The following is a 17,505-nucleotide window of genomic DNA, read 5'->3' as shown; positions in this document are numbered from 1 at the left end:
AGCTAGCGTTGCGATGTAGTGCCCTAAACCACTGCTCCACCCGGGAGGTCGGAGGAGTGGTTTTAAACATCGTTTGGCATGTTTCTACTAACTTTTATTGTACTTTTTTAAACATTTCGCACCTTGAGCATTCGGATTACTGGACAAAACACTCAAACAAAAATGAGGTTTTTGGTCATAAAGAGGGACATTATCGAACAAAACAAACATTTATTGCCTAACATGGAGACCTGGGAGTGCCACCAGATGAAGATCATCAAAGGTAAGTGATTAATTTGAATGCTATTTCTGACTTTTGTGACACCTCTCCTTGGTAGGAAAATGGCTGTATGTTTTTCTGTGGCTAGGTGCAGACCTAACATAATTGCAAAATGTGCTTTCGCCGTAAAGCATTTTTGAAATCTGACACAGCGGTTGCATTAAGGAGAAGTTTATCTTTATTTGTATGTTTAACACTTGTATCATTTATCAATGTTTATGATGAGTATTTCTGTAATTTGATGTGGCTCTCTGCACTTCACCAGATGTTTGTTTGAGACAATGCATTTCTGAACATAACGTGCCGATGTAAACTGAGATTTTGGGATATAAATATGAACTTTATCGAACAAAACATACATGTATTGTGTAACATGAAGTCCTATGAGTGCCATCTGATGAAGATCATCAAAGGTTAGTGATTAATTTAATTGCTATTCCTGACTCTTGCAAGCCCTCTCCTTGGCTGGAAAATGGCTGTATGGTTTTCTGTGACTAGGTGCTGACCTAACATAATCGCATGGTGTGCTTTCGCAGTAAAGCCTTTTTGATATCGGACACTGTGGTTGGATTTACAAGAAGTTTATCTTTAAAATGGTGTATAATACTTTTATGTTTGAGGAATTTTCTGGGATTTCTGTTGTTTTGAATTTGGCGCCCTGCAATTTCACTGATTGTTGTCGAGGTGGTACGCTAGCGTCCCCCTGGTACCAGAGAGGTAAACCATTTCACATGACCGACATGACATTGGAGAACAAATAAAATAATCATGAAATTCAACTGCTGTATATAGGTTGTTACTTAAACCACAACAACAACTAGGAGTAATGACGTGTGTGTGTGTGGGAGTGTGTGTTTGTGTGTGAGAGTGAGTGAGTGAGTGAGTGAGTGAGTGAGTGAGTGAGTGAGTGAGTGAGTGAGTGAGAGTGAGTGAGTGAAACACACAGTGAGCTTTCAACATGTCCATCATTCCACTGAGCCTTTCCCCACCCACTGTCTCTCTCTCGCTTTCTGTCCCTCCCTCCCTCATTCACACACACACACACACACACACACACACACACACACACACACACACACACACACACACACACACACACACACACACACACACACACACACACACACACACACACACACACACACACACACACACACACACACACACACACACACACACACACACACACAAACACACAGAAGCACCTCAACATGACCCCAATGTCACACACTCAAGCATTATCTCACTCAGGTCATGTCCTCTGCCTTCACACGTGTAAATAATTTAAATGGAGTGAAACAGGGAAATGTGTATTTGTGGATGATTTACCATTACAGAAACATACATCTGAGAACCTTTTTAAATACTGCACCTTTTTGGATGGAGAATACTGCACATTCCCCACGACTACTCTGTACAGACAGTGTTATCAGTTTCAGTGGAAACCCACAATGCAGCCACTCAGCAACTTCTCCTATCACAGTAATGGAAACACTGTTTGTGTATCTAGGGTTGTTCATTTTCTACCTCGGATGGTACTCAATTCCCAGAGTTGATTTGATCCCACACAGGACAATACAGTACATTCTCAACACACAAGCTCAACTTCAGATTTCTCTCTCAAACACACGTAACCAATATCACATTCTGTAGCTACTATGTGGATTTGAAGAAATTCTTTGAAAGTTGTGAAACCTGATTTCTGATGGAATAAAAGTGCTGGAGGAGGCGGTAAGGCAGTGCCTAATACTACAGTCATGGACTACTTACAGAGGCTGGGTTCTTGAGTTGAGGCCATGTTCTCACCAGGTGATGGGTCGCTCTTCTGGTCCAGCTGGTAGCTACTGGCTGGGGCTCTTCTAGATGTGCTGGTCTGTACGGCTCTCACTTCCTGGTTAGGGAAAGAGAGGGAGGGAGGAAGGGAGAGAGAGGAGGGGGAGGTGAGTGTATTATCAGAGGAAGCACCTGTGCTTTCCCAGAAGGGGGTGGAGATAGAGGTACAGGTCATAGCTCAATATGCACACACACACACATGACCATACACACACACGCACACAAACACACACACAGTACCAGTCTGAAAAATGATCCACCCAGTGAGTGTTAGGTGTCATTGAACCCCTGGACACCAGTGGAACATTATCGATGGTAGCGAGGATGTCTGTGTCTGTTGACTGGATGGCAAACAAACCTCTGAACTTACAGAGCAAACACTGACGACCTTGACTGGAATGTGCAAAACAGGCATCGACTGGAAAGTTACAGCAAACAAAACACTCCAGTGAATTTTAATTGGCAAACTCTTAGTGTGTGTAGCAGCTTAAGGCTACACCCTTCAATAAGAACTGTAGGTTACACAACTACTGTGTTAGACAAAATGCAATGTTATAATGCCAAACGCTGTTAGTGGCATATCCTCGAGGCATATAATCTTGTGTTTCCTGAAGTGTTTTTTTTTTGTTGGTCAAATGTAGAAACTCGTAGACAAAGCACGCCTCGTTTTCTTGCAAATCAGTACTGTCTGGAACAAACACACCTGCGTGTTGTTTTCCAAGAACTATTTGCAAATCAAATGTGTTTCCTGTGGTATTTAATGTACAGCTTCCCAGCGGGACCTGGGGAAGAGTGACAACAAGGAAACAACAACACATGGACACAACAGACAATGCTCCCAAACACCTGCCACAACCAGAGAAACGCACCCGAGACAAATCTAGGACACACACACGCAAAGACACCATGTATTTGAAGGGCATGTCCATGAGAGGAACAGCTTGTGCGGTGTGTCGAGGTCACAGGTCCCTAAACAGAGTTAACCTGTGGTCTGGGTTCTTCGATTGACTGAATGTGGGATTTGGTCCCTCACACTTCAAGCTTTGTCAACAGCAGTAAACACCATGTAGCTGAACACTCCATTCTGTAAATGGCGAACCACTCCTCTCCTCGGGAACGAGCTCTCTGCCTCCCACTGGATCGTGATACCATTTCTGTTGACGTCTCCCGTCTTTTAATAACAGTAAGTCTATGGCAGCGCTTGTGTGTTGCTCCGGAGATGTTTAAAAGCGCCGTTAGCGGCAATAGAACTGATGTTTGAACAGCACTTGTGTCTGTGAAGTAGGGATTGACGGTATAGAGAGGACTGTGTGCTAATTTCGAGACAGGGGTTCCATTCAATCTAATCCACAAGGGGATTTTGGAGTTAAATCACCTGTAAATAATAATGGTACACTGCAAACATGTTGGCACACTGAGTTTATTTCACTGTTTAAAAGAATCCAGTTGCACATTGTATCACAGCAAGCAAGTGGTGTATTCTAATTGATTTCATTGGATATGGCCCGCAGTCATGTTACCGGGCAGACTGGGCTCGATCCCCTCTATGTCTATTCAGCTCTGAGGTCAGATGTCAACAAACAGAGCAGGATGTAGAACATCTTTATCAGCGGAGTGAGCATTTACATCACATAATATAGGCAGCAATTATATGACACATTTCTATACAAAACATGTCATATCTCTACTGTGTATACATATATACACATAAGTTCATTCAGCAGTATCCTCATGTATTTCCTCACCCATTCCCATTAAAATAGATCAAATGTTTTCTGCTTTTCTCCGCTATCATGCCACAGCATTTCCATTTCTGAAGAGGAATGGGGTCAGAGAAGACACAGACAGGAGGCCATTTCCCAGGGATACTAGTTAGCCAGATCCTATCCTCCATATGTTCCCGTTGGCCCTGCCACAGCTTCCCCGTCAGCTTCCCCGTCAGCCTTCCCATCCAGCCTGGGGAATTACTTCCCCTTACGCTCCCCTTGACAGACTGACATCATTAATAAGGTACGTGCTTCAGGAAATCTACCAGCCTCAGAGACAATACGCAGGAAAAATAAATTGCCCTTTTAAGGGTGTCTCAGTAATGAAATCAATGCCACCCGTCCATGACATTAATGTTGATGTGACAGCATGCACAGTAAAATGCCGGTCGGACACGTGTCAGGGGAAACCATGGTGATAACATCAGTTTATTATATGGAGCTGCAGATTAGGAAGTGACATCGCAACCTGTTGTTTTCTGTCACCTGGGGGTGCACTCATACACAACCATGCCTATTAAAACCTAGTAAAGTACATCATACAGTAACTATAGGTGATCCCTCTCTCTCGCAGCGCTCTGTGTCCGCATAGAAAAGGGAGTTCTGGCTGAGATGACGGACTAGAAGGGGTTTGCTGAGGGAAATGGCAGCTCATATGTGACTGACTCACCACTTGGAGGGATGCTTTGTTTCTAATGATGCACACACAGACGCACATATACACACCACCAAGCCTGATTGCTCCTGGCTAGGAGGTCTAATGTTGTGAAAGCTGCCTTATTGCTTTCCTGGCACAACATGAAGTGACATGAAGATGACTCATCAGGATCCACAGTTGATAGTCAAGACAGAGACATACCAGTAGGTTGTAGGAGGCATCTGCCTTGCTGCTGGTGGAGAACATCTCATGTTTCTTCACTCGCCTTAAATCAATCCAATACTTTGTTAATCAATCCAATGTTATGAGTTACAGCGTCACAAAACTTGCTTCACCTGAGCACGCACTGTACCTGAACAAGTTTGATTTCACGTTCTCCTCCTCTTTAGTGAAATAACAGCTTTAGTTTCTGGTTTGGAAGCTTTTGCTGAAACAGCAGATACTTCCTGTCTTTGAAGGTCACCCAGAAGCACTTAACAGACTCCAGAGTGTCTCATCCAAACCTTGGCAAGAGCTTCTCTTTCCATCAGAGTTGTTTGTTTGCATCCAATGCCATTAGCTCTCCTCACATTCCAAAACGTTTGCTGTGAAAAATATTGTACAGTACAATTCTTTGTTGACTCCCCATTATTAGGAAACACAGGCCACTGAGATCCACCCACTTATATTTCAAGCACTCTCAATCCAACACAGTCACAAAAGAGTTGCAGCGAGGATAGAAAGATAGAGATGAGAGCGGGGAGAGCGGGGAGAGCGGGGAGAGCAAGAGATAAAGGGGGATACCTAGCCAGTTTTACAACTGAATGCATTCAACTGTAAGAGATAGTGAAGATAGCTGGCAGTAGAAAGTGTCATGACGTTGAAATGGGGGGTAGGTTTATTTTTTTATTTATTTTACCTTTATTTTACTAGGCAAGTCATTTAAGAACAAATTCTTATTCATAAATACCTCTTCCCCCCTTTTCCACTCTCTACCATACTGATGTTGCATTTGCAAAACCGTTGGTTAACATAGAGATTCTGGGAACATCAGAAGGTGGGGTGAAATTAACTATATTCTGGTAATCTGACCAATTGAACATATGCGGTGGTACTTAATGAATATAATGTCAGTTCGGTTGTCATCTGAGACATTCTCATCAATGATAAGATGACATAAACTCTACAGTGGAACGTCTACACATCAGAGTTATCGGATTCACATGGAATTGTTGTTCAATTTAAATGTTTGAATAGGAAATTATTCGTGATGGGATGAAATGTGATTTTAGCTTCTAAAATGTGAGATTTGGGTTTTCATAAGGTAGGGCTCTGCTCAATCAGTGGCCCGCCCCTGTGAAGGGACATGGGCTATAAAACTTTTCAGACACGCCCTCCTCTCCCTTCCTATATAAAGCCTTGACGACAATATAACCTCCTGTTCCGAGGATGTGGGGACGACGGTCCGATGTCAGAAAGGTTCAGATAATAAACATAATTACTTGACACATTTGAAAGAATGAACAAAAAACAAACAAAGCAAACTGGAATGCTATTTTGACTATGTATAGACTCAGTGAGCACACCCTTGCTATTGAGACAGGAACTCCCATAGGCAGAGCTGGCTCTCAAGAGAATGCGGGCTATGTGCAGACTGCCCCAAAATGTGGTGGAAACTGAGCTGCATTTCCTAACCTCCTGCCAAATGTGTGAGACACACTTTTCTCTCAGATTACACAGATCCACAAAGAATTTGAAAAGAAATCCAATTTTGATAAACTCACATATCTGTTGGGTGAAATACGACAGTGTGCCGTCACAGCAGCAATATTTGCGACCTGTTGCCACAAGAAAAGGGTGACCAGTGAAAAACATAAATATGGGTTGTATTTACAATGGTGTTTGTTCATTTATTTTCCCTTTTGTACTTTAAGTATTGGCACATCGTTATAACACAGTACGTAGCCATAATATGATTTTTGAGATCTCTATTCTTTTGAAACCTCTGTAGCATTTCGCTACACTCGCATTAACATCTGCTAACCATGTGTATGTGACAAATAACATTTGATTTGATTTGGATATTTACTGTTAATTTCTGATTGCATTCAACTTTTGTTCATTGTCTATTTAACATATGCTTCCCAAGCCAATACAGCCATTTGAATTGAACTGAGAGAGAGGTAGAGAGAGGGATACAGAGAGAGACAGAAAGGGAGCAAGAGAGAGAAAAAAGAGAGTGAGAGAAGAGACATACAGACAGGCACATAGTGGAGAGAAAGAGAGAGGCTGAGTAGAGAGAAAGTGTTGTGATGGAGTGGGCCCAGCTTGGCTGTGGCGTCTCCAAGCAGGTTTGAGATGATTAGGAGCCTCTGTCTCGCTGGGCCAGCTGACACACACAGAGGAGCTAAACAGTACTGTGTGCCAGATGGCCAGACGGCCAGACAGGCTGCAGAAGTGTCATATGTTGTATGGGTGGAGAGGACATTCTAGCCACCAGGCTTTATTGTTGTTAACACCTCTCACTCTAACACACTCATCACAACACAGTACATAAAACCCAGAAAAGCCACAGCTCCAGTTGGGGGGTTAGTGATGATGTAACACTCCTCTGAGTGTAGGCTACTTTACACTGGATTTATGGAGGGTGTAGGAAGTACTCTGAAAAAAAAATTCAATGTTGATATAACATGCATAATAATTTTTTCCACTGAACACCGAGTGAGACAGAGAGTTGGAAACTACAGAGAGTCAACATGAAAAAAAGAGTGTGGTTCTGAAATGTGCTCATCATGCTTCACCATAGATGGAACTTGTTTATGACGTACAGTGGCCTGCTTGTTAACTCCCCAGAACCAACATCACTCTCTCTCTTTCTTTCCCTTTCTCTCTCACCCACTCTCGCTCTCTCTCTTGCTCACTCTCTCTCTCGCTAATTCTCTCTCTCTCACTCTCTCTCAATTTCAATTGGGAAACATATGTTAACATTGCCAAAGCAAGGGATCTAGATAATAAACAAAAACTCATTCGGCTAGCAGAAACCCTTGCCAACAGCCAATGGCAGGGCGCCAAATAGAAAAGCACAAATAGAGATAAAATAAATCACTAACCTTTGATGATCTTCATCAGATGACACTCATAGGACTTCATGTTACACAATACATGTGTGTTTTGTTCGGTAAAGTTCATATTTATGTCCAAAAATCTCATTTTACATTGGTGTGTTATGTTCAGTAGTTCCAAAACATGCAGTGATTTTGCAGAGAGCCACATCAATTGACATAAATACAGTTGATGACAATACAAGTGTTATACATGGAAATATAGATAAACTTCTCCTTAATGCAACAGCTGTGTCAGATTTTAAAAAACTTTACGGAAAAATTATAATCTGAGTACGGAGCTCAGAGCCCAAAACAGCCCAAAGAAATATCCGCCATGTTGCGCAGTCAACATTAGTCAGAAATAACATTATAAATATTCACTTACCTTTGATGATATTCTTCAGAATGCACTCCCAGGAATCCCAGTTCCACAATAAATGTTAGATTTGTTCGATAAAGTTCATAATTTATGTCCAAATAGCTTCTTTTGTTAGGGCGTTTGGTAAACAAATCTAAAAGCGCGTTCAGTTCCAGCCAAACGTCGGACGAAAAGTTCAAAAAGTTATATTACAGGTAGTGGAAACTTGTCAAACTAAGTATAGAATCAATCTGTAGGATGTTTTTCAATAATGTTCCAACCGGAAAATTCCATTGTCTGTAGAAAGGCAATGGAACGAGTGCTACCTCTCATGTGAAATGCGCGTGACTGAGATCGAGGCTGCTGCCAGACTTCTGACTCAATCAGCTCTCATCCGGCCCTCCTTCACAGTAGAAGCCTGAAACAACGTTCTTAAGATGGTTGACATCTAGTGGAAGCCTTAGTAAGTGCAAAATTACCCATATCCCACTGTGTATTCGATAGGGGCTGAGTTCAAAATTGACAAACCTCAGATTTCCCACTTCCTGTTTGGATTTCTTCTCAGGTTTTGGCCTGCCATATGAGTTCTGTTATACTCACAGACATCATTCAAACAGTTTTAGAAACTTTGGGGTGTTTTCTATCCAATACTAATAATAATATGCATATATTAGCATCTGGGACTGAGTAGGGGGCAGTTTACTCTGGGCATGCTTTTCATCCAAAAGTGAAAATGCTGCCCCCTATCCCAATGTTAACATTACACTCACAAAAGTTCCAAAATAATAAAGACATTACACATGTAATATTATGTGCAAATAGTTAAAGTACAAAATAAAAAATAAATAAACATAAATATGAATTGTATTTACAATGGTTTTAGTTCTTCACTAGTTGTGTCACGTTCGTCATAAGGATCGGACCAAGGCGCAGCGTGGTATGCGTACATTCTCTTTTAATGAATGAACCACTTAACAAAAACAACAAAACCAACGAACGAAACGTGAAGCTATATGAATAGTGCAGACAGGCAACTAAACATAGACAAGATCCCACAACACAAATGAGGAAAATGGCTACCTAAATATGATCCCCAATCAGAGACAATGATAAACAGCTGTCTCTGATTGGAACCATATGAGGCCAACATAGACATACAAAAACTAGAGTACCCACCCTAGTCACACCCTGACTTAACCAAAATATATAGAAAAACAGAGATATCTAAGGTCAGGGCGTGACAGGTTACCCTTTTCTTATGGCAACAGGTCACAAATTTTGCTGCTGTGATGGCACACTGGTATTTCACCCAATAGATATGGGAGTTTAACAAACTCGCGTTTGTTTTCTAATTCATTGTGTATCTGTGTAATCTGAGGAAAATATGTCTCTAATATCATACATTGGGCAGTTTAGGAAGTGCAGCTCAGGTCTCACCTAATTTTGTGGGCAGTGTGCACATAGCCTGTCTTCTCTTGAGAGCCAGGTCTGCCTACGGCGACCTTTCTCAATAGCAAGGCTATGCTCACTGAGTCTGTACATAGTCAAACGCCTTCCTTACGTTTGGGTCAGTGACAGTGGTCAGGCATTCTGCTACTGTGTACTATCTGTTAAGGACCAAATAGCATTCTAGTTTGCTCTGTTTTTTTGTTAATTCTTTCCAATGTGTGTCTCTCTCTCTCTCATTCTCTCTCGTTCACTCTCTCTCTCTCTCTCTCTCTCTGACTAGGCCATTCTCTCTGTCTCATCCCACTGGGCCTATGCGTAATGAATGCAAATCATGTTTCACTCCCTTTTATCAGGCTCCTCTGCCTCTTAATGTTTGCTGAGCGCTGCCAAACACCAACTCCATCCCGACGCTATTTATACGTACGAGTGACGGATCTAAACCGGGATATCCAGAACCTTCTCCATGTCCAGACAGTGACTTTGGACATAATCAGGGGGCCCCTTGTTCATCAATGCTGATACAATGTTCTGGGGATATAGGCCAAGTCTATCTTTGTTTATATGGATATAGACAGGTGGAAGCAAAATAAACTAGCTGCGAGTGTGTGCTCAGTTTGACCAACAGTGTTGCTGTTAATGATTAAGCCGTCACTCCAAATACCGTTCGTCATCCAGTAAGTTATAAATAAAGCTTTAACAGGTTTGAAAAAAACAAAACATTTAATCTATTTCACCATGGCAACCATCACAGTAGCAGCCAGGTCTGTGTGAGGGGACGTTATGAATTACAGTGCTGTCTTTGTCTCAGAGCAATATCTACATAAATGATTAAACTGTAAGCCCTGTGGGTCGGGTGGTAATCCGTTAGCATGCACGCTCCGGTGCCGTTCTGGGTGTCATCATAATACCGTTGGAAAAAAAGAAAAGGGCCCTGAAACACAGAATCATGCTGGTGGTGAAGATGGGTCATGAAGATAAGGAAGATGATTGGTAAACAATAGGAAAGGAATGCTCATTATATGCACATAACAGATAAGTACAAGATGAATGCTTTAGAAAGGGACCCCCCGCCCTAATCAAACTCCCTACCCGTAGAGTATCTAGAATATAACCTGTTTTAGGTCAAGTCAATTGAAATGAAAATCCAGGTGATGACGTGGCCTGGCCATTGGTTTAACTGTACAACAGATAAGTGCTGGTAATAATTGTAATGTCTCGTGTTCAGAGACCCACTCCTTTGTCATTGGGCCGTGTGGTTGAACTCATACAGCCGTGACTCCATTAAATGATTTGAATCAGTGAAACTGAGATGAGGTGGAAGGGTCTCTTAGAGCTAATGGAATCTTACGAGTGAGCCGTTGAGCCACTTTGGGCCGGGTTGGGCTGGACAAGAGAGGGCTGGAAGAATGGGTCAGAATGAATGGGTTTTGATGTGGGTGTGAGTAAACTGTAGCCTCAATGTCAACATAACATTAACCATTTGGAGCTTTAAAAGAAGCTCTCAAACCTGTTTGCCAAATACCACTTCCTGTCAACCGGGGCAGCCAATCACAATTGACTAACCCCTAAATATAACACGCACGCATACATATGATGTTGCGTCAAGTGTCAAGTTACTTAGCTGAAGATCCTGCATATGGGACACATTACATCATGTTCAAGGCCTCCATAGAAATGAAAGGACAATCATGCTCCAGAGTGGCACAGCGGTCTAAGGCACAGCATCTCAGTGCTAGAGGCGTTACTACAGACCCTGGTTCGATTCCAGGCTGTATCACCATGATTGGGAGTCACTTGGGCGGCGCACAATTGGCCCAGTGTCGTCCGGGTTTGGGCCGTCATTGTATATAAGAATTTGTTCTTAACTGCCTGGTTAAATGAAATAAGTGCTTTTGTACATCCAACAGTACAGAGCTACTCAAGCTGTGAAAATCAACCCAAGCTCCCATGTACATTCCCAACCGCACGTGCCACCATATGAATTTGTGCAGACGCCTCACATTTACGTGTCCAGCTGGCCTTCAGGTCATGTCACATTTAAAGCCACCCATAACATCAAGCTTCATAAGTTGGAGACTTTTATCTCCCTCACCAACTTCAAACATCAGCTATCTGAGCAGCTAACCGATCGCTGCAGCTGTACATAATCTATTTGTAAATAGCCCACCCATTTTCACCTACCTCATCCCCACAGTTTTTATTTATTTACTTTTCTGCTCTTTTGCACACCAATATCTCTACCTGTACATGATCATCTGATCATTTATCACTCCAGTGCTAATCTGCAATATTGTAATTATTCGCCTACCTCCTCATGCCTTTTGCACACATTGTATATAGACTCTCCCTTTTTTTCTACTGTGTTATTGACTTGTTAATTGTTTACTCCATGTGTAACTCTGTGTTGTCTGTTCACACTGCTATGCTTTATCTTGGCCAGGTCGCAGTTGCAAATGAGAACTTGTTCTCAACTAGCCTACCTGGTTAAATAAAGGTGAAATAAAAAAATAAAAATAAAATAAAAAATAAGTCACAGTGGGCTGTATATTTAGAGACTGGGTGTCCCTTGAAGTGGTGAAGTGAGGATGGGGAGTGGGCTATCTATCTCGGAAGCCCCTAGAATCTCCAAAAACAAACTACCCGAGATGAACTCCCTGGTGAAATAACAGGACAATGACACAGAACGTGCCATGGTGTAGTGACATAGATTCTATCTCTGTTCCATGGTGTGGTGACATAGATCCTAGCTTTGTGCCATGCTGTGGTGACATGGATCCTATCTCTGTGCCATGGCGTGGTGACAAAGATTCTATCTCTGTGCCATGGTGTGGTGACATGGATCCTCTCTCTGTGCCATGGCGTGGTGACATAGATTCTCTCTCTGTGCAATGGTGTGGTGACATAGATTCTCTCTATGCCATGGTGTGGTGACATAGATTCTCTCTCTGTGCCATGGTGTGGTGACATAGATCCTATCTCTGTGCCATGGTGACATAGATCCTATCTCTGTGCCATGCTGTAGGTGACATAGATATCTCTGTGCCATGGTGTGGTGACATGGATCCTATCTCTGTGCCATGCTGTGGTGACATGGATCCTATGGTGTGGTGACATAGATCCTATCTCTGTCTCTGACATGCCATCTCTGTGGTGATACATACTGTGGTGACATGGATCCTATCTCTGTGATACATACTGTGGTGACATGGATCCTATCTCTGTGCCATGGATCCTCTCTCTGTGGAGTGACTGTGGTGACAGATCCTATCTCTGTGGATGGATACATACTGTGGTGACATGGATCCTATCTCTGTGGAGTGATACATACTGTGGTGACATGGATCCTATCTCTGTGGAGTGATACATGCTGTGCTGACATGGATCCTCTCTCTGTGGAGTGATACATGCTGTGGTGACATGCATCCTCTCTCTGTGGAGTGATACATGCTGTGGTGACATGGATCCTCTCTCTGTGGAGTGATACATGCTGTGGTGACATGCATCCTATCTCTGTGGAGTGATACATGCTGTGGTGACATGGATCCTATCTCTGTGGAGTGATACATGCTGTGCTGACATGGATCCTCTCATGGATGCTGTGGTGACATGCATCCTATCTCTGTGGAGTGATACATGCTGTGGTGACATGCATCCTATCTCTGTGGAGTGATACATGCTGTGGTGACATGCATCCTATCTCTGTGGAGTGATACATGCTGTGGTGACATGGATCCTCTCTCTGTGGAGTGATACATGCTGTGGTGACATGGATCCTATCTCTGTGGAGTGATACATGCTGTGCTGACATGGATCCTATCTCTGTGGAGTGATACATGCTGTGGTGACATGGATCCTATCTCTGTGGAGTGATACATGCTGTGGTGACATGCATCCTATCTCTGTGGAGTGATACATGCTGTGGTGACATGCATCCTATCTCTGTGGAGTGATACATGCTGTGGTGACATGCATCCTATCTCTGTGGAGTGATACATGCTGTGGTGACATGGATCCTCTCTCTGTGGAGTGATACATGCTGTGGTGACATGCATCCTATCTCTGTGGAGTGATACATGCTGTGGTGACATGCATCCTATCTCTGTGGAGTGATACATGCTGTGGTGACATGCATCCTATCTCTGTGGAGTGATACATGCTGTGCTGACATGGATCCATGTGATACATGCTGTGGTGACATGGATCCTCTCTCTGTGGAGTGATACATGCTGTGGTGACATGCATCCTATCTCTGTGGGTGACATGCTGTGCTGACATGGATCCTATACATCTGACATGGATCCTCTCTGTGGAGTGATACATGCTGTGGTGACATGGATCCTATCTCTGTGGAGTGATACATGCTGTGGTGACATGCATCCTATCTCTGTGGAGTGATACATGCTGTGGTGACATGGATCCTATCTCTGTGGAGTGATACATGCTGTGGTGACATGGATCCTCTCTCTGTGGAGTGATACATGCTGTGGTGACATGGATCCTCTGTCTGTGGAGTGATACGTGCTGTATGACTTTGGTTCTATTTCTTCATTATAGACCTACCTGTTTAGGTATGCAACTTTTAAGGATGGCTTTAGATTGCATTTGGATTCCAGTGTTATCTGGGTTGTTAACTGGATTCGTTCTGACATTCGTGATTTCTGTTTTTTGATTATTATTTGACATTGTTGCTGCGCTGTTAGGAGCTAGTAACACAAGCCTTTTGCTGAACCCGCTATAACATTTGCTAAACTATGTATAGTACGTGACCTATAAACTTTGATTTGATTAGACAGCTTTGACATTTATAAAGACTTTAGAGTTTAGCGCTATTGTTTCTCATCTATAACAAATGTCATGTTTAATTAAAATCTAAATATCAGATGATAATGAAAACGATATTGCTCCTCTATGATGTGCATTAAAACAACACATTACAACAGCACTAATTATTAAGAAGAGGCAATATGGAGATGTCAAATGTGTATATGACTTGTGAATACATATATACAGTACCAGTCAAAGGTTCACCTGGAATGCTTGTCCAACAGTCTAGAAGGAGTTCCCACACATGCTGAGCACTTGTTGGCTGCTTTTCTTTCACTCTGCGGTCCAACTCATCCCAAACCATCTCAATTGGGTTGAGGCCGGCTGATTGTGGAGGCCAGGTCATCTGATGCAGCACTCCATCACTCTCCTTCTTGGTCAAATAGCCATTTTTATTTTATTGACATTTTTATTTCACCTTTATTTAACCAGGTAGGCTAGTTGAGAACAAGTTGTCATTTACAACTGCGACCTGGCCAAGATAAAGCAAAGCAGTGTGACACAAACAACAACACAGAGTTACACATGGAATAAACAAGAGTACAGTCAATAATACAAATAGTCCTTACACAGCCTGGAGGTGTGTTGGGTCATTGTCCTGTTGAAAAACAAGTGATGGGATGGCGTTTCACTGCAGAATGTTGTGGTAGCCATGCTGGTTAAGTGTGCCTTGAATTCTAAATAAATCACTGACAGTGTCACCAGCAAAGCACCCCATCACACCTCCTCCTCCAGGCTTCACAGTGGGAACCACATGCAGAGATTTGTATTTTATTTAACTAGGCCAGTCAGTTAAGAACTAATTCTTATTTACAATGACTGCCTACTGGGGAACAGTGGGTTAACTGCCTTGTTCAGGGGCAGAACGACAGATTTTTACCCTGGCAGTCACTGTCAGCTCGGGGATTCAATCCAGCAACCTTTCGGTTACTGGCCCAATGCGCTAACCACGAGGCTACTTGCCGCCCCTGCTGGAGATCATCCCTTCACCTACTCTGCATCTCACAAAGACACGGCGGTTGGAACCAAAAATCTCAAATTTGCACTCATCAGACCAAAGGACCAATTTCCACCGGTCTAATGTCCATTGCTCATGTTTCTTGACCCAAGCAAGTCTCTTCGTATTATTGGTGTCCTTTAGTAGTGGTTTCTTTGCAGCAATTTGACCATGAAGGCCTGATTCACCCAGTCTCCTCTAAACAGTTGATGTTGAGATGTGTCAGTTACTTGAACTCTGTGAAGCATTTATTTGGGCTGCAATTTCTGAGGCTGGTAACTCTAATGAACTGATCCTCTGCAGCAGAGGTAAATCTGGGTCGTCCTTTCCTGTGGCGGCCCTCATGAGAGACAGTTTCATCATAGCGCTTGATTTTTTTTGCGACTGCACTTGAAGCAACTTTAAAAGTTACTTAAATGTTCCGGATTGACTGACCTTCAGGTTTTAAAATAATGATGGACTGTCGTTTCTCTTTACTTATTTGAGCTGTTCTTGCCATAATATGGACTTGGTCTTTTACCAAATAGGGCTATCTTTTGTATACCATCCCTACCTTGTCACAACACAACTGATTGGCTCATACGCATTAAGAAGGAAAGAAATTCCACAAATTCACTTTTAACAAGGCTTTTAACAAACCTCATGAAGCTGGTTCAGAGAATGCCAAGAATGTGCAAAGCTGTCATCAAGGCAAACAGTGGCTACTTTGAAGAATCTCAAATATAAATATATATATTTTGATTTGTTTAACACTTTTTTGGTTACTACATGATTCCATATGTATTATTTTATAGTTTTGATGTCTTCACTATTATTCTACAATGTAGAAAATAGTAAAAACAAAGAAAAACCCTTGAAGGAGTAGGTGTGTCAAAACCTTTGACTGGCACTGTATATATAAATATATATATATTCACACGTCAATCCCTGAGGTCATCTCATTAGGATAGCTTTATGATTAAGCTGATGCATGACTAATTGGTGTGTCTCCCAGACATTTGTTTGCCCCCCTCTGGTTGGGACTGGTAACGACATCTTATTTCACTCTCAACCAGTACAGGGAACCCGTGTGTATGTAAGTGTGTGCATGTGTGTGTGCGGGCGTGCGCATGAGTGTTACACAACCAGGGTCAGACAGACCACGTAAACATAAGCAGAAGGGGGTCGGCTAGTCAGCTAGTCCACTCAAGCAAAAAAAGGAGCTCTTCGCTCTGAACATAAACTATTGCATCACTCCACATCTGTGGATAATGGAAGCATAACCTCTCCTTCTCTACAGTGGAATCAGTGAAGTTATGGTGCTACTTATAAGACCACCCGGCAATGATCCATCCTCCATTGTTATGTCTAACCTCTCAATGACATCCCAGGCATTCCACTGTATAAATAATAAAATATCCCACCAAAGCTGACGCTTTATTAAATATGCATCGCAACCCTACAGATAAGGCTAGAGACAGAGTCATGTTTTATAGTGAGCTGCAAACCTTTCCTTTCTGTGATCTGTGAACACTGGCTCTGTGTCGAACTGACACAGGCTTTTGTTAGACGACTAAATCAGAGAGAAGAAGGTGACCTTCCCGTTGCCTGTGAATACTGTGTGGCTGAGAATGTTATTAGAAACCAGAGTGAAACAGAGACAAATGAACAGTCAGATTATTGTGCTTCATTCAAGGTCTCCTTTATTAATTAAGTGTTCTAAAGGGGTACTAATCAATTATTAACATTCTGCTTTCTTGTTTCTCAGGTCACCTTGCCCCAAAAGGGGACAGAATTAATCTGATTTGGGGGAACAAAAAGCAAACGAGAATGAAATCTTCTGCAGAGGAAATTGAAAGGAAACGGCCAATCGGATTAACATTCACTAAGAATCAAACGTGAAACAGAAGGGTCAGGTTATGTATGATTCAAAGGAAGAATTAGACAGTGAGAGGTATCCGTGTTCTCACTAATTAAGATTCAACATAATGACAGAAAGATTGGTTTCTTTACACATTTCGGTCGCGCAAAATGAAGGATGTATTCCAAATGGGCTTCATAGAGTAAAAGTAAGGCTTTATTCCCTCTGTCCTTGACTTGAATGATGAAATAGAAGAAGGATTGAGAGTCATCATATTGGATCCCTATAGAAAGCAGTTCAGCGTTAGTATATCACAACGGTACAGTAGATTAACCACCATTGTATGGGGATTGGGGGCGGCAGGTAGCCTATGCGGTTAAGAGCATTGGGCCAGTAACCCGAAAAGTTGCTGGTTCAAATCCTTGAGCTGACTGAGTG

General features: G+C 42.5%; 2 protein-coding genes across 4 annotated transcripts in view; one reads left to right on the top strand and one right to left on the bottom strand.

Annotated features, from left to right (window-relative positions):
- Positions 1-17,505, bottom strand: part of LOC118363817 (xin actin-binding repeat-containing protein 2-like) — a 53,567-nt gene that overhangs the window by 27,282 nt on the left and 8,780 nt on the right. For all 3 annotated transcript variants that reach the window (XM_052488654.1, XM_052488652.1, XM_052488653.1), the window contains exon 3: positions 2,030-2,150. In XM_052488654.1, the coding sequence (XP_052344614.1) occupies positions 2,030-2,150 (121 nt within the window). The remainder of the gene's footprint in view (positions 1-2,029; positions 2,151-17,505) is intronic.
- The window catches only part of LOC118396022 (cysteine/serine-rich nuclear protein 3-like), a 67,161-nt gene continuing 52,558 nt past the window's right edge, over positions 2,903-17,505 (top strand). The window contains exons 1-2 of the mRNA XM_052488661.1: positions 2,903-3,275; positions 3,895-4,102. The gene's annotated coding sequence lies outside the window, so the exon portion shown is untranslated. The remainder of the gene's footprint in view (positions 3,276-3,894; positions 4,103-17,505) is intronic.

The sequence above is a fragment of the Oncorhynchus keta genome, chromosome 30 (assembly GCF_023373465.1).
Source record: "Oncorhynchus keta strain PuntledgeMale-10-30-2019 chromosome 30, Oket_V2, whole genome shotgun sequence".
NCBI lineage: Eukaryota > Metazoa > Chordata > Actinopteri > Salmoniformes > Salmonidae > Oncorhynchus > Oncorhynchus keta.
Note: the sequence above shows the minus strand (reverse complement) of the source record. Positions and strands in the feature narration are given on the sequence as shown.